We start from the raw sequence: 21,807 nt of genomic DNA, 5'->3' as shown, positions 1-21,807 counted from the left end.
GCGGCAGTCTGGAAGTCACTGCCTGGGTGGGTAGTTGAGGTGGAAAAGCTCACAACTTGGAAAAGCAACTGAAATGCTATAACATCTGTAGATTTAGAGTAGCTGTGTTGGTGCAGATTTGATGGGTCAAACAGCCTCTTCTGAACTTTTAATTCAATGGTTCAACAATAACAGCTCAAGACAGGTGCCATGGTGTAAAGTTTTTAAAAAGTGTTTCCATGAAATTTTTTTTATTTATTTTAAGCAATGAAGGAAATGCAAGGCACTATACTGAAAATATTAATTGGACAGTAAAATTTAAAATTCAAGTCAAGTTTCTAAATACAGAGACGGGGGCGCAGGGAAGTAAATTTACTTCGAGAAAGTGCTCGATTTTCCTTTTTCTCAAGCTCAATGAGTTAAATGTCCTACAGGTTTGACATCACCTAGCAGAAGCCCAGCTAACTCCTTCTCTTCCCTTCAAAGAATTAAGGCCGCAGATGAGAAGCCTCTGCAAACCTTTAGCGAGTGTGGTCGTGTCAAATTCACACCTCCAAACTGACAGCCAAAAATCACTCACTCAATCAAATATTCAGCCACATGAGTGTAAGTTTGGTATTCAATCTCTACTTCCGACTCCCCACTAAGTGCCCTGCACTTACTGTTGTACAGTCCAAATAGCCAAGTCTCTCGGGATGAGGGTGTAATCTGAACTGCTGCGTCCTACATATGCCATTTGTGGGGCCTTGGCCATCCGGTCATCACTATTCCTTATGCAACATGAGATAAGGTGCAATAGCTGTTTTGCCCAGAACGGAGGCAGACACTTCTGGGTAAACTGGGCTTTTCATTTCGGTCAGTGACTGGGTGAGAAATAAATCTGCTGCTCTTCCTTCATACAAGCAGTACACAAGTTGGCTTTTGACACCTGAAATCAATTTTATTTCTTCCTTTACAATTCTGGAGTGCTTCCAGATCAGCCCTTAGCAAGATACCGCCATTGATTGTTACAAGATTTCCAACAGGAACTAGCTCTTGTCAAAAATCCCACGCAAGGAATATTTACTTTCTTCTGTCCTTTATTTGAAAAAGAAAGAAAGACCAACAAAATACAATTTTAACGCCACGGTGCACTCTGTTCTACATTAAAATGTGCAAAGAATTGAAGGTTTTCAATTATATAGGGTCTTTGTGTCACTATGCACTTTACAGCTAATGAAAATGCTTAAAAGTGTAAGGTTTGCCTTTATGTAGCACCTTTTCTGACTATCCGGCAGTACAATGTGCTCTTAAAGCAATGGTGTACTTTTGAAGTGTAAGAATTGGTCTGGATAGCAGGGATGAGTCCCCTGTATGTCTTCAAAATAGTGCCAACAGATTATTTGCATCCATTCGATAGGCAGATTAGTCCTCATTTAATGTCTCAGCCAAAAAGCCTCACCTCAGGCAGTACAGTAGCCCCTCAGTACTACACAGGGCACATCGGACTGGAGTTTAGTTCGCAAACTTTAGAAATTTCTGACACAGACAAGAACTAATACTACTTCAAAGAGGATGAGGAAGTCCAGGTCGATATTTACAATCACTGCATGTAAATGATCACCTCAATTATTTCAGCACTAAATTCTAATCTTGTTCTGTTATTTGCATTACTTAATTAAAATGATCAAAATCCCATTTTTTCAGGTCACAAAGAATAATTTTGAACTAAAGGAAGCAGACTGAAAAGTGAGATAAGCACTAAAAAATAACCTAAGTTGTTGCCAGTGTTCTTAACTCTCAGCATCAGCCCTTTGTGAGAGACTTGACTCTCAGTCATTTTTCTTTAGATGCTTGGTGGGGTTTAATCTACATTCCTTAATGCAGCTCTATTGTTAGCCTTAAGCAGATCCTTTTAAACTGAAAGAACAAAACTGACATATCACAACAGAAATTAATACAATAATGACTTGAAATTAATTAACATTTTACCCACAATACTTCATTTCGTATTAAATGTGAACAAGATTCCTGAGACTCAGCTAAATTTCACTGTTTTTTTAACTGGTCATGTTCACTGACTAAAGAAAGCAATCCCATCAATTCGCAAGGGCAGTCCTCGCTGTCACATCATCTATAACGTACAAGTCAAGGCATGATCATTAACTGGGCGCTTCTTCATGCAATTTATGTATGAGAATGGTGAGCTATTTATCAAACACTGTCATTTGAGGCAGATGTTAGAGAAATTGCATTGATTAACAGGCAATTATACAACAGAAGGTGCAGCAATCGACTGCTAAATAACCAACCCTGCTGAACCTTTCGGAAAAAGATCACACTTTACATCAAAACATGGGATTTCATTTTCATATTCCAAAATAATTAGGATGGCTGTTTTATGAACCAGCAATGATAACTACCACTAACTGGAGCGCTTGTAGATAGATAATACAATAAACAGCATGTCTCAGATTTCATGTAAAGCCTACCGTGTGAGTATTCCACTGGCACTGTAATAAAGGCTTTAGAATGTCATTTTCACTTCCTTTTAAATAAATGATTAAAACATATTGTCAACACATATGATTCAACAGCATAAGATATGAAAATGTCTTACTGTTGGGTAAAATTGATAAGCTCCAGTAATTAAGATTTGCTACAAATCATTACTTTTAAATGCCCTACCCTTGGTCGTTCTCCCCAAGCTCTGGGATGACGGACTCTGGAATTGTAACATCACCTGCTGACTGGCTCATCTTCATACTGTTCCTCTCTGTGTTGACAATAAACTCCTTTTTTTTCTTCTTAACGAATAGCTTCTTGAAGGATTTGAATTTTGACTTCTTCTTTCCTGTAAATTTCCAAAGCAATATCATTAGCGATGAATCGACAAAAAGACTACAGAAACATCAAAAACAGATCCACAGCTGTCAGTACGTGAAAGAGAAAGACAGACTAACATTTTGGGTTTGGCTTTATGAGTAGGCCCAGGTCCTGATTCTTGTTAAGTCAATAAACATAGAAAACATGACGCAGGAAAATGAATGCCCTTCTTCTGTGTCTCTTTGTCTAAATATATTTAACTATGCCCAAAAAAATTACCTCAATGTTTTAAGCTGTATTTATCTTGATTAAATGATAAAAACATTTAAGTGAGCAAGTAGTCTACTGCTCACTGGTACAAACTTAAAAGGTGACACTGATAGAAAATGGTAAAACTTGAACGGGTAGAAACTGAGTGTTAATTATTTAGCAGCACAACCAGGTAGCTATTTTCACATTTGTTCATTTGTAATTTTCCTCAGAGCCCAAGTGGTATATAAATAGGACAATACCCAGTTCCTATTCCCCAGGACAATACTGTTATAATGGATTGCATAGTGTTTGTGTAACTCTAGTAATAAATGAGATTCTAATATCCAGGTACAAAGCTACAGGCACTTTTTTGTTCCACACTGTATCAGTTAGAGAAGGACCAAGGTAGGGGAATAATCTCAGCGGACAGGCTTATGCTGTAAGCAAAACATGCCCTTAGCCTTGGCTAATGATTGATTGATTGGTACATCTGACAATAAATCCAATCAAAGTACAGTGAACAGCATTGTTTACAAGTAGTACAGACAGATCATAGTAAACAAGGACATACAGATCATAGAATGGAAAAAAAAGACTTCAACAGAGTAAGGCATACAGGTTACACTGCACAGGATGTGCACTAGGCGAGATCAATAGTAACAAGATCAGCATTACTTCAAGTTAGAAAGTCCATTCATCAGTCTAATAATGGCAGGGAAAAAGCAGTTCTTGAACCTGCTGGTGTATGTGTTCAAGCTTCTGTATCCTCTGCCTGACAGAAGAGGTTGAAGAGCATTACCAGGCTGCAATGGGTCTTTGATGATGTTGGCAGCCTCTTCATAGCAATGAGAAAAGTGTAAAAGGAGTTTCGCTTTCATGATGGTCTGGGCTGTGCACACCACCTTAGTTTCTTACAATCCTGGGCAGAGCAGTTGCTGTACCAGGCCATTATACACACGGACAGTATGCTTTTAGTAGTGCTTCTGTAAACATCGGTGATGGACCTTATGGACATGCTAAACGTCCTGTGTTGCCTACAAAGAAGTGTTGTTCCTTCTTGACTGTAGTATTAACATCGGAAATCCAGGACAGGTCATCGGTTATTGTCACTCCTAGGAACCTGATGCTCTCAACACTCTCAATCTGTGCTCCGTTTATGTAGATGGGAGCATGTTCTCCTCCTTTCTTTCTGATGTCAATAATTAGTTGTTTAGTTCTGCCTACATCGAAACATAGGTTCTTATCACTGCACCATGTCACCAAGCTCTCTATTTCCTTTCTGTATTCTGATTCATCACTGTTTGCTATCAATCCTACCACAGGGGTGTCATTAGCAAACTTGTGGATGGCATTCATTCGGAATTTAGCTACACAGTCATGTGTGTACAGGGTGTACTGTAGGGGGCTGAGAACGCATCCTTTGGGGGGGGGGGGGGGGGCTCCTGAGGTGAGTGTTATCCTGGAGGTACAGTTGACTATCTTCACTGATTGCAGTCTATGGGTCAGGAAGCTAAGGATCCAGTTGCAGAGGGCGGAGCTGAGACCAAGGTCTTGGAGTTTTGAGATCAATCTGGAGAGGACAACGGTGTTGAAGGTGGAGTTGTAGTCCATAAGCAAGAGACTGACATAGGTGTCCTCGTTGTCCAGATGTCACAGGGATGAGTGCAGGCCTAGGAAAACGGCATTCACTGTGGACCTGTTATGTCAGTAGGCAAACATTAGGGGATTGAGGCAGGCTGCGAGACTGGAGTTGATGTGGGCCACGACCAGCCTCTCCGAGCACTTCATGATTATGGAGGTCAGAGCCACCGGGCAGTAGTCATTAAGGCACGTTGCATGTGCTTTCTTAGATAGTGAGATGATGGTCTTCTTGAAGCAAGGGGTGGGGGTGGGGAGGGGGAGGGGGAGGGGGAGGGGACTTCAGCTAAATCACCTCTTTTCTTCACATCAGTGTCTGTTTGATGTATACAATTCAGTGACTGGTTACAATGCATGCCTATTCAGTCAGGCATTGTGAATTCCTGTTAAACAATACTCATTACAAGTGGGGCCAGGCCAATCAACCCCTTGATCCTGCTTCACCAACAGATTGGATCATGGCTGATACAGCCTCAACTCATTTCACTGGGGAGACTGCCCACTTCTGCTTTGAAAATATTTAATGATGACACCTCATCAGCTCTTTGACAAGAGAAAGTCCACAGATTAAAGACACTCAGGAAAAAACGGATTTTTTATTTTAAAAAAAAAACATCTTTATTCATAAAAATATCTTTATATGCCTATATAGTCACCAAAGAAGCCTGGTCCCACTCCTGATCAAAATGTTTGTATGTTCATACACTTCTTGCCTTTGGATTTACTTGTGAAAATCCAGATGAATAACAGCAACGTGGCACAAATTCCTAGGAGCCTTAACATGAGACCAGCCATTGTTTGGAGATACCAACATATTGTGATGTACTAGATATAAACACAGACTGTTTCACTCAGTATGCTTTCTTTTTAAAAATTAATTTTTGTGGGACATGGGTGTCACTGGCTCGCCAGCATTTCTTGCCCATCCCTAGCTGCCCATGAGGTGGTTTTGGTGAGCTGCCTTCTTGAACCATTGCATTCCTCCTGCTGTGGGTTGACCCACAGTGCTATTAGGGAGGGAATTCCAGGATTTTGACCCAGTGACAGTGGAGGTACTGCGATATATTTCCAAGTCAGGACAGTGAGTGACTTGGAGGGGAACTTGAGGTGGTGGTGTTCCCACATGTCTGCTGCCCTCGTCCTTCTAGATGGAAGTGGTTGTGGGTTTGGAAGGTCTAGGCACATATCTTCAGCTTTCCTGCTCAGCCTGCTGTGTCCATCCAGCTCTACACCTTGTTATCATGGGTTTGGAAGGTGCTGTTTGAGGATCTTTGGTGAATTTCTGCAGTGCATCTTGTAGATAGTACACGCTGCTGATACTGAGCATCGGTGGTGGAGGGAGTGAATGCTTGTGGATGTTGTGCCAATCAAGCAGGCTGCTTTGTCCTGGATGGTGTCAAGTGGAGCAGGAATTCGCAACATCTGACTGAAGAGGCACATATCATAATCAAACAGCATACAAAACAAACAAACAAACAAACATCAAAGCAAAAACAAAAATATGAAAGAACTGGGGGTGCTGGAAATCAGAAACAAGAACAGAAAATGCTGGAAAAGTTCAGAGAAACCAAAGGCATTTTTTAACCAGTGTAAGATATTTTTACATATATTTGAGGTATTGGGAGAGTTGTTTCAGGTCCAGTAGCTCTTCCTCAGAATGGATGGTGGCTGGGAAACAGTTGGTTTTTATGTAGAAGATAGGGTGGGGAGGGAGAAAGTAAGGAGTAACTAAAAGGGTGGAGATAGAGCCCAAACAGAGAGAAGAACAGTGGGACAGACAAAAGAACTGAATAACAATTAGCCTGCAGAATGAATAGCTTCTAATGGGGGCTATTAGTTGCTAAAGGTGAGTGGTGTGTAGTGGCAGACCTTGTGATAACAAGACCTGGTGTGTGAGGATTGGGCTAAGGACGTGGGAAGAGGTGGTTCAAGGCCTAAACTTGTTGAGCTCAGTACAGAGTCCAGAAGACTGTAGAGTTCCCATGTGGAAAATTTCCCTGTTCTTATTTACATAGAGTTTTTGATTGGTTATTAGTAGCTGCTTTCTACATAATGGAGGGAATCTCTCTAATATGATCACCCGAGGGAAAAGTCCAAACATATTTTAATTTGCATCACCTGCCTGTTGTCATTATCGGTGCCTGCTGGCCCAGCTCATAGGTCATCCAAAATATTTGAAACAGATGAAGGAGGAAACTGGCAAGTTAAAAAAACAGAAACTGGGGAGCCAGGATGAAGTTCTGCTCCTTTGTAGTTAATGGAATTGTTCCGGAATAGCCAGGACTTTTCATTACCAGCAAAACCCAAAGATCTTAAAGTCTGCAGAGAAGTACACTGGGCAGTGGTCACCTTCCGCTCAATTTCCTTGTAGTAAAGTAGGAAACGCTGTAGAAGGTTAGCGCTCTGAGTCCAGAAAGCTAGACTGAGTGTATAAACTATGCCGAGCATTTTTATCCAGAGAATCGAGTTCCAAAGATCATTGGGGAAGTTATTGGGCTCAAAATGTTAACTCTTTCTCTCTCCATAGGTGCTGATAGACCTGCTGAGTTTCTTCAGCACATTCTTCTTTTGCTTCAGATTGCCAGCTCTGCAGTGTTTTGTTTTTATTGGAAAGCTTTCTTAATATTTGTTAAAAAGTTAAATCTACGACAACTTCTCCAGCTGTTTGTGGGAAAGACACTCCCCAATTTTGCTCCTTCGTAGCCAAGCTCTCATCTTTTTCCTCAACAGGGGAAAAAATTAAAAGCCCCATTCTCTCCATAATTTACCAAAAGAAAGACTTGCTCATAACTCATGTCTTTCAGGCGTTTGGAAGACTCCACCCTAAGACCACACGCTCTTGCTCTAGACTCCCCCACCAGAGGAAATCATTAACTGCACTCACCTTGTCTAATCCCTGAGCAATATTAAATGCTTCCATTAGATCACCCTGCAGCCTTCTGAAGTGTACAGAATACAAATCAAGCTCATACAACATCTTATCATGCAAGTCTTTGTGCATTCTTAGAAATTTGCACCATATCCTTTCCAAGGCCAAGCAGTGCCCAAAATTTTGAACAATACTGCGTACAACTTGAAGTATCACCTCTTCATTTTTGGATCCTAATCCTTTTCGGATAAAGGCTTGCTCCCCACTAGCGTTCCTTATCATTTTGTATATCTATCCATCTGTTTGGCCCCTAGAGGTACTCCTCGTCTATTGTCTTTTATGTTCACAGGGCTCGGGTGTCAGTCTTAAATGTCAGAATTTATCCATCCCTAATTGCTTTTTAACTGGAGCATTTCAGAGTCAACTGCATTACTGTGACTCTGGAGTCCGATGTAAACTAATCAGGGTGGAGACAGCAGCTTCTCTTTAGTAAAGGGCATTAGTGAAGCAGATGTGTTTTTTGACAGTGATCCCCAATAAAGACCAACTCCAGACAACAGAGCTGAATTTAATTCCCACCAGTTACTGTACTGGGATCCCAACATAGGCTCAAGACTGGGTGTCTGTATTACAGGGCCTGTGACATTACCACTGTCACTGCTTCCACTTGTGGGGGCCCACTGCGTCCATAAACTGAGGCAGCAACCTATTTAAACAGCTATTACAATACTTTCCTTTCTGTAGGATCCAGGGCCAGGAGGATTTCACTGACTATGGAGATCCATGATTAGGGCAGTTGATCTGGGCCAAATCAGGGAGCCCTGGCTAACACACAACAAACAAGAGATTCAGAGATTTTTCTCATGATAGGGACTGACTTTGAGCTGGCTGGTCAGAGCCAGTGTCCAATGCAGATCAGCAAAGTGTGATTTGGTGATGGGATATTGGCCTCTGTGCGGTTATTTCATAACCACAATGGTGTTGCTGGCATTCAGATGAACTGGAATCAGGGAAAAATATAACACTAGGCTCCAAAAATCAAACAGTTAGGTGTCAAGGTGATTTTAAATCTCCATCCAATCTGGCTTATGAATCTGTAAATATATTCTAATTTAATTAAGTATGGAATACATATATAGCATGAGTGCTATGCCACCTGACGGCTGAGAGGGCTGGTGTAGTAGTCATGTTAATGGGACTAATACACCAGAGACCCAGGCCAATATTCTGGAACACAAGTTCAAATCCCATCTTGGGAAGTAGCAATTATGAAAACCCAACTGGTTTGCTAAGGGTCAGGAAATCTGCAATCTTTACTCAGGTCTGGCCTACATATGTCTTCAAACCCACAGCAACTTAGCTTACCCTTAACTGCCCTCTGACATGGCTTAGCAAGGTCACTCAATTCCAGGGCAGTTTGGAATAGGTAATAAATGCTGGCCCAGCCAATGACACATCCCAATGAATGGGCATAAGATAACAGTGCACTGCAATGGAAACAAAAACAATTCAGTGAGATGTCTCCTGCTGCATTAATGGGTTTAATCCTCTTGTGCTTCCATTCCTAAATGGTCTATTTTGGTTCATGGAAGTTCAGTAGCGCTACATTAATTGCTCACCTTACTTGTTGTATGCAGAAGCCCCGATTAAGGTTATGGAGACATGGAATTAAACCCTACCACGACAAACAGTGAAATTTGAATTCAATAAATAAATCTAATGGCAACCATGCAACCACTGTCAATTGTTGTAAAAACCCATCTGGTTCACCGACATCCTTTAGAGAAGAGAATCTTCCATCTATATCTGTTCTGGTTTACACACTCAGACCCACAGCGATATGCTTGACTCTTAACCATCTTCCGAAAGGGCCAAGCAAGACACTCTGGTCAAGAGCAGTTTGGGATGAGCTACAAATGCTGGCTTTGCTTGTGACTTTCTCATCCAATGTAAGGATTACAAAAAAAAGTCAGATTGTGGGCTAAGGCTTGGAAAGTATCCCCTTGCACCATTTGCCTTTGTTCTTCTAGGTGGTAGAATTCATGAGTTTGAGGAACATTACTATAGTAGTTTTGGTTACAGGCTGCAGTGCACCCCATGTTCACTGACCCCACTATCATTGTGTGCACGATTACATTAACCTGCTCCTAAATTTGTTCTTTTATCTTATCTTTGGCCTTTATATCATTTACAATCTTTATGTCGTTGCTTATAGCAATAAAAATTCCTCTGTCTGCCATCTTCCCATTGCAAAATTTGATTATCTTTTGCAGATCTTAATTTTTGACTCTACAAAAAATGAACACCTATAATCTTAGGCCAATACATGGAGCTAAAATGTGCAGTCAGCTGGAAATCATTTTTCTTGTTATCGAAGCGCAAATGAATTTGTGCTATGTTATTTTATCTATTATTTTAACAGTTAACCCATTAATGGTGGCCAGGAAAAGATCTGATTGCTATCTGAATTAATGGGTCAGGTTTTGTGGCAACAATAATAAGGCTGGGAGCACACACTGGTATTACACAAATCAATTTCTAGCCTCTGCGCGTGAAATGAAATGTAGAAGTCAGGAAGCTGTTCCCTCCAGCTGGTCCTCCACAAACTTCACTACACTGACACCTCTCTGAAATAGTCGGTTTTAAACTGCATAAATACTAGCAGAAGTTTGGGATTGCCCATTCAAGTACAGATTAATTTATAACTATGTGGTAAACAGTTCCAAACCACTGCTTTCAAAACGTACGCTGGAATTTAGTGTCCTCTCCTGGCAAGGGTGAGGATTTGGTCGCCTTCTCATCTCCATGCTGATTATGCTTTTCCCTTGACCCCAAGCTGAGGCCCTTACAGGCCAATTAATGCACACTTGATGGCTCGACCCACCTCCATTGGTATTATTCCATTGGCAGGGGTGGGGGCTCACCATTTGGGAAGCAATCCAAAAGATTCTGGCACCTTTGGGTGCAGACCTTTGGAGGAACAGGGCAGACTCAAAGACATTGTCTGGAGGGTCCCGATACGAGAGAGCAGGGACACTGAGAGGAACCCCTAGCCTTGCTGCCAGCACCATTCACCTTTCATTCCCATCACCCACACTCTGAAACCTTCCCACTTCTCTCCATCGCTTACTTGTACTGGAACTCTCCATCTACGTGCCCAGATAGTTGGGTATTGTCAGCAACCATCGAGTCACCAGCAGCGCTGCTGAATACAGAGAAGCTGCTGGTCACTGATACTCAGCAGGACCTTTGCCCCTGGGATCATAGATTCTGGGGAAAGACATGCTGAATGCCTAAATGGCACATGATTCACTAAAAAGAGGCAACGTGAAGCTTCCACCAGCTCTCCAGCTCAGAGACACACCTGATACTTCCATTAAATCATGGCCTCAAGTTTACAAATTATGGGGTCTGACTGCTTCAAATGTTAATAATCAAACTGTTTTTGTAAAAAGAAATCCTTTTACAGGGCACTCAGTGTAGTGCAGTGTCCCTGCCTCTGAGGCGGGAGACCTGGGTTCAACTCCCATCTGCTGCAGAGGTATGTGATAACTATTCTGAACAGGTTGATTAAAAGTATCTAACAAGTCCCTTTTATCTGCTTTGAGCATCCCTCTTCTTCCTTAAATTTCTTACTTCTTTCCTTCTACCTATTTCACTTTTTATGCCTGATTTTACATGGTATTGAATATCCTGGCACATCCTGGTTTAGATTCCAGTGGTGGAGCAAGGATTTTTCAATGGGAATGGATAAAGAGGTGTCTGATAGCATTAGGATCAGGGTTACACACAGTTAGGCAAGGTCACACAGGTTAAGCATCTGCTACACAGTTAACACCATACTGCTTTAAAAAGTTTTTTTAAAAATTCACTCTTGGAACATGGGCATCGCTGGCTGGGACAGCATTTGTTGCCCAGCCCTCACTGCCCTGAAGATAGTGGTGAGCTTCCTTCTTGAACCTCTCAGTCTGTGTGCTGTAGATAGACTCAATGCTGTTAGAGAAAAAAAATTCCAGGATTTTGATTCAATGTCACTGAAGGAATGGCAATATATTTCCAAGTTAGGGTAGTGAGTGACTCATTCTACTACCCTTGTCCTTCTATAGTCATAGGTTTGGAAAGTGCTACCTCAAGGGCTTTAGGTGAATTTCTGCAGTGCATCTTGGATGTAGCCGACACTCAGTAGCTGTGTGTACTATGTAGGGAGGGAACATTTTGGATCGGTGCCAATTAAACAGGGCTGCTTTGGCTTAGATGGTGTCAAGCTTCTTGAGTTGTGTTGGAACTGAACCCATCCAGGCAAGTGGGAAGTATTCCATCACGCTCCTGTCATATGCCTTGTAAATGGTAGTCTTTAGGGAATCAGGAGGTGGGATACGCGCTTCTATCCTCTGACCTGCTGTTGTAGCCACTGTGTTTACACGGCTGGTCCAGTTCAGTTTCTGGCCAATGATAACCCCAGGATGCTGTCTGCAGGGGATTCAGTGATGTTAATACCATTGAATGTCAAGGGGAGATCGTTAGATTGTCTCTTCTTGGAAATGGTCATTGCCTGGCATTTGTTTGGCGTGAAATGTTTCTTGCTGAATAATATTATTTGTCTGTTTGGTAACAATTATTCACAATTTGAAAGCCCACAGGAATTCAGCAGCAAGTTAGTATTGTTCCTTCTCCAAGGGCTAGAAAAATCATAACATTATGTTCTCAATTTCCACCGAAAAAAAAATCTCAGCACTTCAACCATCTTTTGATTAAAAATAACAGATAAATTTAATATCTCTAAAATCTGCAATAGATTAGTTCTAATCTACTAACCTGAGCCATCATCACTGGGGCCTTCAGACTCCTGCATCTTGCTCTCTGTTAAACCTGTGGCCATGAGAACACTCTCACTGGAAAAGAGAAAAGTAGAGAATTGTTCATCTTTCTCAACCACATTGTTTCAGGATCACACAGCTTAAAAGTGACCAGAATTACTGCTGTATATGTGGCACATATGCTCCTCTTTAAAAAGGTGGTTTTTGCATCTTCCCTACGTTAACGTTTCCTTTTCTGGCAGCTATCAATCGTGCCGGGAGATGCTCCCAAAGAGACTCAAAAATATCGTAGAATCTCATCCCGACCGCTGTTGTTTTGTTAGCCACTTGATAACAAAACAATTTACTGTTTCACCAGAAATAATTAAATGGGGGTATAAACTACTCCAGAATCAGTGATCAGCTCATCCAAATCACTATTTCATCCATGTACAAAATCAAAAAACCCAAACAGTGTGGAAGCAGGCCATTTGGCCAATTGAGTCCACACTGGCCCTCTGAAGAGCATCCCATTCAGGTCATTGAGAAGGTGACCAAACAGGTAGATGAGAGTAAACCGGTTGATGTGGTGTATATGGATTTCAGCAAGGCGTTCGAAAGGGTTCCCCACAGTAGGCTATTGTACAAAATGCGGAGGAATGGGATTGTGGGAGATATAGCAGTTTTGAACGGAAATTGGCTTGCTGAAAGAAGACAGAGGATGGTAGTTGATGGGAAATATTCATCCTGGAGACCAGTTACTAGTGGAGGACCACAAGGATCGGTGTTGGGTCCACTGCCGTTTGTCATTTTTATAAACGACCTGGGCGTAGAAGGATGGGTTAGTAAATTTGCAGACGACACTAAGGTCGGTGGAGTTCTAGATAGTGACGAAGGATGCTGTAGGTTGCAGAGAGACATAGATAAGCTGCAGAGCTGGGCTGAGAGGTGGCAAATGGAGTTTAATGCAGACAAGCGTGAGGTGATGCACTTTGGTAGGAGTAATTGGAAGGCAAAGTACAGGGCTAATGGTAAGATTCTTAGTAGTGTAGATGAGCAGAGAGATCTCGGTGTCCATGTACACAGATCCTTGAAAGTTGCCACCCAGGTTGACAGGGCTGTTAAGAAGGCATACAGTGTTTTAGCTTTTATTAATAGAGGGATCGAGTTCCGGAACCAAGAGGTTATGCTGCAGCCGCACTTGGAGTATTCCGGTCACTGCGTTATACGAAGGATGTGGAAGCTTTGGAACAGGGTGCAGAGGAGATTTACTAGGATGTTGCCTGGTATGGAGGGAAGGTCTTACGAGGAAAGGCTGAGGGACTTAAGGCTGTTTTCGTTAGAGAGAAGAAGGTTGAGAGGGGACTTAATTGAAACACAAAATAATCAGAGGGTTAGATAGGGTGGATAGGGAGAGCCTTTTTCGTAGGATGGTGACGGCGAACACGAGGGGCATAGCTTTAAATTGAGGGGTGAAAGATATACGACAGATGTCAGAGGTAGTTTCTTTACTCAGGAGAGTAGTAACGGAATGGAACACTTTGCCTGCAACGGTAGTAGATTCAGCAACTTTAGGTACATTTAAGTCATCATTGGACATGCATATGGACGTACATGGAATAGTATAGGTTAGATGGGTTTCAGATCGGTACGACAGGTCGGCACAACATCGAGGGCCGAAGGGCCTGTACTGTGCTGTAATGTTCTAACCTCCCCACCCTATTCCTGTAACCCAGCACTTCCCATGGGTAATCCATCAGTATTCATATCCCTCGAAACCATAGGCAATTTAGCATGGTCAATCCATCTAACCTGCACATCTTTGGACTTATAAACACTTGATCAAAAGGAACATGTTTAGTGTTTCACTAGAAAGAGAAATGATTAGTTTTCAACTGCTCCAGATACCGTGGCCAACTCTTCCTTAACAATGTTCAAACAAAGCTGAAATCTCAGGATACAATGGCCTCACCCTCATACATGGCCACTACTCAAAATTAGTTCTCTTGGTGAACTCAGCTATTTCGCATGGCTCCCTTGCTATAATGATGTACCACATTCCGATACTCACTAAATATGTCACACTATATGATGACGATGAATATACTGGAATTTGCATTTACATAGCACCTTGTCTTTCACTGGCAAACATCTATTGTTGAAATGTTGTCAAAGTTCTTGCCACAGATGCATAGCCACACAGCAGCCCAAAAGGCTTTGGGATAAATGACAACGGAACACACACTATAACCAGCAAGTACATTTTAAAAAGGAGCATTGCAACAGTAACTCTCAATGTAGAGAACATGCAGCCAAGTTAAGTACAACTTCCTACCAACAGGAATGCGATAACGACCAGATAATCAGCTTTAGTGGCATTAGTTGTGGGAGAAATCTTGCCTTGCAGATTGTGAAATATGCCCTTGCCCTTCAAAGTGTGCCATGAAATCTTTAAAGCCCATTCGGAGAGGCAGGAAGTAAGGAGATGTAAGGAAAAAGCCTTTTCACCCAGGTGGTGGTAGGAATCTGGAACTCACTGTTAGCATGGTCGAGACACAAGTATTTAGAAGTGCACTTACTATGCCAAGACATACAGTAGCATTAAAATAATTAGGTGGTTGTTTTGGCTAGCATGAATACAATGCACTGAAGAGCCTCAGTGCTGTAGGCCTCACATCTACCACAGGGCAGAGTCAACCTTTGACATTTTAAGTCGCATAGAGAGTGCGAGAGCACGAGGGTGCACGGGATGGATGTTGTTGGAGAGGATTCAGACAAAGATGTACAAAAGGATGTTGCCATGGTTGAAGGGTTCAAGCTATAAGGAGAGGTTGAGTAGGCTGGGTTTCTCACCCCTGGAGCATCTGAGGCCAAAGGGCAATCTTAGAGGTTTCTAATATCAGAAGGGGCATGGATAGGGTGAAAAGGCTTTTTCCTGTGGGGGGGGGGATGAAAAATTACAAGCCATAGGCTTAAGGTGTGAGGGACAAGATTTAGAGCATAGAACATTACAGCATAGTACAGGCCCTTTGGCACTCGATGTTGTGCCGACTTGTCATACCGATCTCAAGCCCATCTAACCGACACTATTCCATGTACGTCCATATACTTATCCAATGACGACTTACATGTACCTAAAGTTGGCGAATCTACTACCGTTGCAGGCAAAGCATTCCATTCCATTACTACTCTGAGTAAAGAAACTACCTCTGATATCTGTCCTATATCTTTCACCCCTCAATTTAAAGCTATGCCCCCTCGTGCTCGCCGTCACCATCCTAGGAAAAAGGCTCTCCCTATCTAACCCTCTGATTATTTTATGTGTTTCAATTAAGTCACCTCTCAACCTCCTTCTCTCTAATGAAAACAGCCTCAAGTCCCTCAGCCTTTCCTCGTAAGACCTTCCCTCCATACCAGGCAACATCCTAGTAAATCTCCTCTGCACCCTTTGCAAAGCTGCCACATCCTTCTTATAATGCAGTGACCAGAACTGTACACAATACCCCAAGTGCAGCCGCACCAGAGTTTTGTACAGCTTCACCATAACCTCTTGGTTCCGGAACGCAATCCCTCTATTAATAAAAGCTAAAACGCTGTATGCCTTCTTAACAGCCCTGTCAACCTGGGTGGCAACTTTCAAGGATCTGTGTACATGGACACCGAGATCTCTCTGCTCATCTACACTACTAAGAATCTTACCATTAGCCCTGTACTTTGCCTTCCAATTACTCCTACCAAAGTGCATCACCTCACACTTGTCTGCATTAAACTCCATTTGCCACCTCTCAGCCCAGCTCTGCAGCTTATCTATGTCTCTCTGCAACCTACAGCATCCTTCGTCACTATCTAGAACTCCACCGACCTTAGTGTCGTCTGTAAATTTACCAACCCATCCTTCTATGCCCTCATCCAGGTCATTTATAAAAATGACAAACAGCAGTGGACCCAACACCGACCTTTGCGGTACACCACTAGTAACTGGTCTCCAGAATGACCATTTCCCATCAACTACCATCCTCTGTCTTCTTTCAGAAAGCCAATTTCCGATCCAAACTGCTATATCTCCCACAATCCCATTCCTCCGCATTTTGTACAATAGCCTACTGTGGGGAACCTTATCAAACGCTTTGCTGAAGTCCATATACACCACATCAACTGGTTTACACTCATCTACCCGTTTGGTCACCTTCTCAAAGAACTCAATAAGGTTTGAGAGACACAACCTTCCCTTCACAAAACCATGCTGACTATCCCTAATCAATTTATTCTTTGAGATGATTATAAATCTTATCCCTTATAACCTTTTCCAACACTTTACCAACAACTGAGGTAAGGCTCACTGGTCTATAATTACCAGGGTTGTCTCTACTCCCCTTCTTGAACAGCGGAACCACATTTGCTATTCTCCAGTCATCTGGCACTATTCCTGTAGACAATGACGAGTTAAAGATCAATGCCAAAGGCTCGGCAATCTCCTCCCTGGCTTCCCAGAGGATAAATCCCATCCGGCCCAGGGGAACCTATCTTCACCCTCTGTAGGATTTCTAATACCTCTTCCTTGTGAGCCTCAATCCCACCTAGTCTAGTAGCCGGTATCTCCGTATTCTCCTCGAAAACATTGTCGTTTTCTAGAGAGTGAATACTGTTGAAAAATATTCATTTAGTGCTTCCCCTATCTCCTCTGACTCCACACACAACTTACCACTACTATCCTTGATTGGGCCTAATCTTACTTTTGTCATTCTTTTATTCCTTAAATACCTATAGAAAGCCTTAGGGTTTACCCTGATCCTATCCGCCAACAACTTCTCATGTCTCCTCCTGGCTCTTCTGAGCTCTCTCTTTAGGTCTTTCCTGGCTATCTCAAGTGCCCTCAAGTGCCCTAACTGAGCCTTCACATCTCATCCCAACATAAGCCGCCTTCTTCCTCTTGAAGAGAGATTCCACCTCCTTCATAAACCATGGCTCCCGCGCTCTACAGCTTCTTCCCTGTATGACAGGTACATACTTATCTAGGACACAGGAGCTTTTCCTTGAATAAGCTCCACATTTCTAATGTGCCCATCCCCTGCAGTTTCCTTCCCCATCCTATGCTCCCTAAATCTTGCCTAATCTCATCGTAATTGCCTTTCCCCCAGCTATAACTCTTGCCCAGTGGTATACACCTGTCCCTTTCCATCACTAAAGTAAACATAACAGAATTGTGATCGCTATCACCAAAGTGCTCACCTACTTCCAAATCTAACAATTTAAAAAAGACCTGAGGGGTAACTTTTACACACAGATGTGTACAGAACAAGCTGCTAGAGCAAGTGGTACAGGCTTGGTACAATTACATTTAAAAGGCAACTGGATGGCTACATGAATAGGGAGGGTTTAAGAGGGTTATGCGCCAAGTTCCGACAAATGGGGCTGGGTCAGATTGGAATGTCTGGTTGACGTCGATGAGTTGGATGCAAGTGTCTGTTTTCATGCTGGATGACACCATGACTAGGAGTGGTTTAACCTAAATGGGTCGCCATGCCCAAGGCAAGGGGAGAGCTTGAGGAGGACAGTCCTTTGTGGTAACCTCAGCTTGTGTGGAATTGAACCCTTGCTGTTGGCATCACTTTGCATTGCAAGTCACCCATCCAGCTAACCTAGGTAACTGGTCCCACTGAGCATTAAAAAATAATGAAAATGATAACCACAAAGTGAATAAAAAGATAAAGGCTGAATGTGATTTTTAAAAAAAAAAATCAGACATGAAACATAGAAATATGACGTTCAATGCAAAATAAGTTAATTTGAGAAGAAATCCAGCCAGATGCATCTTCAGACAAAGTAATTACAGGGAAGGTGCTTATGACACAGTCGTGGCTTGAAAGTCAGGATATGAGTCAAGTTTATCTCAGAGACAAGCCCAGATCTCACCTGGATTGGGTTCACCTTGATCTTGAACAGACTGACTCAGAATTACTCCCACCCCATAACTAAAGTTTCCGAAACAATTACTCTTAAAATGTGCACTGCATAAGACGGTCGCCTCACTGCATGAAGAAGCAGTCATGCTATGTTTAAAGCATAAGTTTTAAACACATGTTCTGAGGAAGTTACACTTAATCAATTGAAAAGGATTAACTGAAGGAAATTCAGTTGTTTGAATTCCAAGTAACCATGTATGCATTTCAATTTGTTTCTTGTATGATCACATAAAAGTACATATAAAAATTTAAATGCTTACATATTAGCTTTTTTGATCATTCAAGCAAATCGAATATCACGCTTCAGTAACCTAATCAGCTCCTTCCACGTTAGTTACAACATTCATTGAAGCCCACAGAAAAACAGTCACTATTTTTTCAAAAAAAAAAAGAGGGCTCAGGGCATGTGGGCCAGTATTTATTGTTCATCTCTAGTTGCCTCAAGAAGAGGTATTTGGTGAGCTGCTTTCTGGAAGTATTTTGCAGTCTATCCGATGTTGGTGCACCCACAATGCTGTGAGGGACAAGGTTGCAGGAGGGCCAATCCTGGAACCCTGACTCCCCCATGACCTTTGGCAGTGACACTCACCCACTCCCATTACAGACCCCTATTGCCCCCTCTTAACCATCAATGGACAGAACCCCCCCTTTCCACTTCCTGTCCCCAATCATTTTATGCAGCTCAGACCTCGGACTTCGACAAACAGCCCTTACACCTGCCCCCTTGTCTTTAAAATGCACCGACTCAACGGGATGCAATTCCCCTGGCCGTTCGTGCTGCTCACCCTGTACTCAGACAGATCTCCTGCCAATGTATGGCCCAAGCAGCGACTGACTATGGCCAACCCCTGGGCTGTGTGCAGACTGTACGTGTATCCGATGGTACTGTGACTCCTGGCAGGCAGCAACCCCCACCCCCACTACTCAAAAATTGTGGATTAGCCCCGTACCAACACGGCCACGTGTTTGAACAAACGTGGTGTGTTTTAGCCCCACACGCAGCTGGCACATGCTGTAGGTGTTAGCCTGACATCCCACTGTTCCAAACATAAGGGAAACCCCACCCCCCCAGGACAGGACACTACTGACAAACACAACAAGCAGCCTGCCTTGGGGGTGGGATTTCTCTTATGAATGGAACACCGATTTACAGCATCTACAGTTCTTTTGGATTTGGGTTGTGCTAAAGGGTTTGTCACTATGACAGCACTGAGGGTGTAAAAAAGATAAAAGGCTGAATATGATGTAAAAATCACAGACAAGAAACAGAAATGATATTCAACATTCGGCCCATCGAGTCTGCATTAATCCTCCAAAGACCACCTAGACACACCCACCTAACCTATCCGCAGCACGGCCAAGCCATCTAGTCTACATATCATTGGACCATGGAAGGAAACTAGAGCACCTGGAGGAAACCCACGCAGACCTAGGGAAAATGTGCAAACTCCACACGTACTGAGGCTGGAATCAGAACCCGGCCCCCGATGCTGTGAGGCAGTGCTAACCAGTATGGGTCATGCAAATGTACAGTTCTGAGATACAGCCTGGTCCAATCCATCTGCTGTGTGCCTGTCCCTGAGCACAGAATGCCCTTGTAGCAGCTTTTCAAAAAGGTAGAAGGTGGGTACCAATGCAATGTAGGGTTATGCTTCCTAAGTGTCTTGGCAGTGGATTGGAGAGGTGCCATGGGATCCTGAGGGTTGGAAAGTGTCTGTGTCCTCAGACACAGGAGTGCGCGTCTGGCTGGTGCACAGGAATTGTGTCCCGAGACGGTGTTTGGTGCTGATCAAGTTGGAGGTTGCTCATAGCCAGCAGTGAGCTGATGGTGTCAGGAGCCTGGTTTGACTTCCACGTTCAGAATTCTTGTCATCTGATTTGTTCTGTCCATTGGGTTAGACAGGAATCTGAACATTAAATGATGCAAATTGTGTCATTTAACCAGACATGATTCCGCTTCATCAGCAATTCACCACCTCGCCGTTTTGCAAAAGCATAGAAAAAAAATACAGGGAGTCATTCCCAAAGTAGCAGGTGGAAATCGTCTGATTTCTCACATGTTCTTTCACAAATCTAACCATAACCCACGTCATTCAGGGTGTTATAAAAAAAGGTTCAACCCTATGCAACTAACCCAGCAAAGCAACAAATGAAATATCTGGTGTCCCAAGGTTGCTAGGGGTTACAAACAAATCAAAACTAACTTTTAATAAAACAGGGGTTCGGCAATAACAGAAGAAGAAAAGGGCAGTGAAAAGTTTTTGGCACAGTTTTTCTTATGCCAAGATCATTAAAGACAAACAGTAACTGCACGGCACACTGTTGCTATGTTGTGGAAACACAGCATGAAGCTACACACGTGAAGTCCAAACTGAATACAAACTGCATTCAGCTGCTGTCATCGACAAGAATCAGACCCTTGAACCTTTGAGATCTGGCTTTAAACACAGGTCTGTATTGAAGAGTTTCACAAGAGTAGAAGGTAAAGTGTAAAACCTTGTCTCTAATACAACAACTCACCCAGCCTTGAACTTCCAGTATTTCAAAGTTCAGAACAAAGCTTTGCAAATCAGCTGTAACCCATCAGTTACTGCAGAGTGTGGGAATTTTGCAGAAATCTGTGATTACAATTTTGTGCTGTACTTCCTTTCATCAGTAATTGAAAAAGTCACTTATTTAGCTAGAACATAGGTTATCTGGGCTATATGTAAACTTGCTTGAAGTTTCTTAAAAGATCAGAAATCTGTAGTATTTTAATAAAATAGGACACTGCCTCTTTGATCTCTAAATGATAGTCAATGCTGTAAAGTCACTTTAAAAATTGTAGCATGTCTTTATAACTCCCAAATCCCCACCATTCAAAACATTGCAGCTGCCTTTTCCTTATTACAGCTGATAGCTGTCCTACTGTGTAATTTGAGCCTGTCCTTCCTCCCACCTCAGGCCACGCCCCAACTCCTACCTACCAACTTCATCCTGCCCCCTTGACTTGTCTGTCCTCCCTGGACTGACCTATCTCCTCCCTACCGACACTCACCTTTACCGGCTCCATCCCCACCTCCGAGTGGTCTGTCTCCTCTCCAGCTATCTTCTCTATTCATCTTTTATCTGCCTCCCCCCTTCCCTCCCTATTTATTTCGGATTCCACCTTCCCCTCCCCCATTTCTGAAGGAGGGTCTGGGCCTGAAACGACAGCCTTCCTCCTCCTCTGATGCTGCTTGGCCTGCTGTGTTCATCCAGCTCTACACTTTGTTATCTCAGATTCTCTAGCATCTGCCATTCCTACTATCTCTGAAACAATTTTTAAAATTCTTTTCAATTTCAGATTTCCAGTTTTTCCTCTCCGTCTCCGTCAATATTGTTTTCTTTCTTGAAAGAGAGAAGATCGGTGACTTCGGCCTGAACCGTGTGGCTCCCTGCTGGCAGAGGGCTTGTAAAATCCAGCTCATGGTCTGCCTTCTGGCTTGCTGCCCATCCCAGACCAGTTTCCCAAGGTACTCAGGGT

At 42.8% G+C, this 21,807-nt stretch overlaps 1 protein-coding gene across 2 annotated transcripts in view; it reads right to left on the bottom strand.

Annotated features, from left to right (window-relative positions):
* The window catches only part of LOC125453518 (CRACD-like protein), a 103,457-nt gene that overhangs the window by 52,611 nt on the left and 29,039 nt on the right, over positions 1–21,807 (bottom strand). For both annotated transcript variants that reach the window (XM_048533225.2, XM_048533224.2), the window contains exons 2-3: positions 12,359–12,435; positions 2,647–2,812 (exon numbers count right to left, since the gene is read on the bottom strand). In XM_048533225.2, coding sequence (XP_048389182.1) covers positions 2,647–2,812; positions 12,359–12,435 — 243 coding nt within the window. The remainder of the gene's footprint in view (positions 1–2,646; positions 2,813–12,358; positions 12,436–21,807) is intronic.

This window comes from Stegostoma tigrinum, chromosome 6 (genome assembly GCF_030684315.1).
Source record: "Stegostoma tigrinum isolate sSteTig4 chromosome 6, sSteTig4.hap1, whole genome shotgun sequence".
In the NCBI taxonomy this organism is placed as follows: Eukaryota; Metazoa; Chordata; class Chondrichthyes; order Orectolobiformes; family Stegostomatidae; genus Stegostoma; species Stegostoma tigrinum.
The sequence above is the reverse complement of the archived record's forward strand: the minus strand, read 5'-3'. Positions and strand labels throughout refer to the sequence as shown.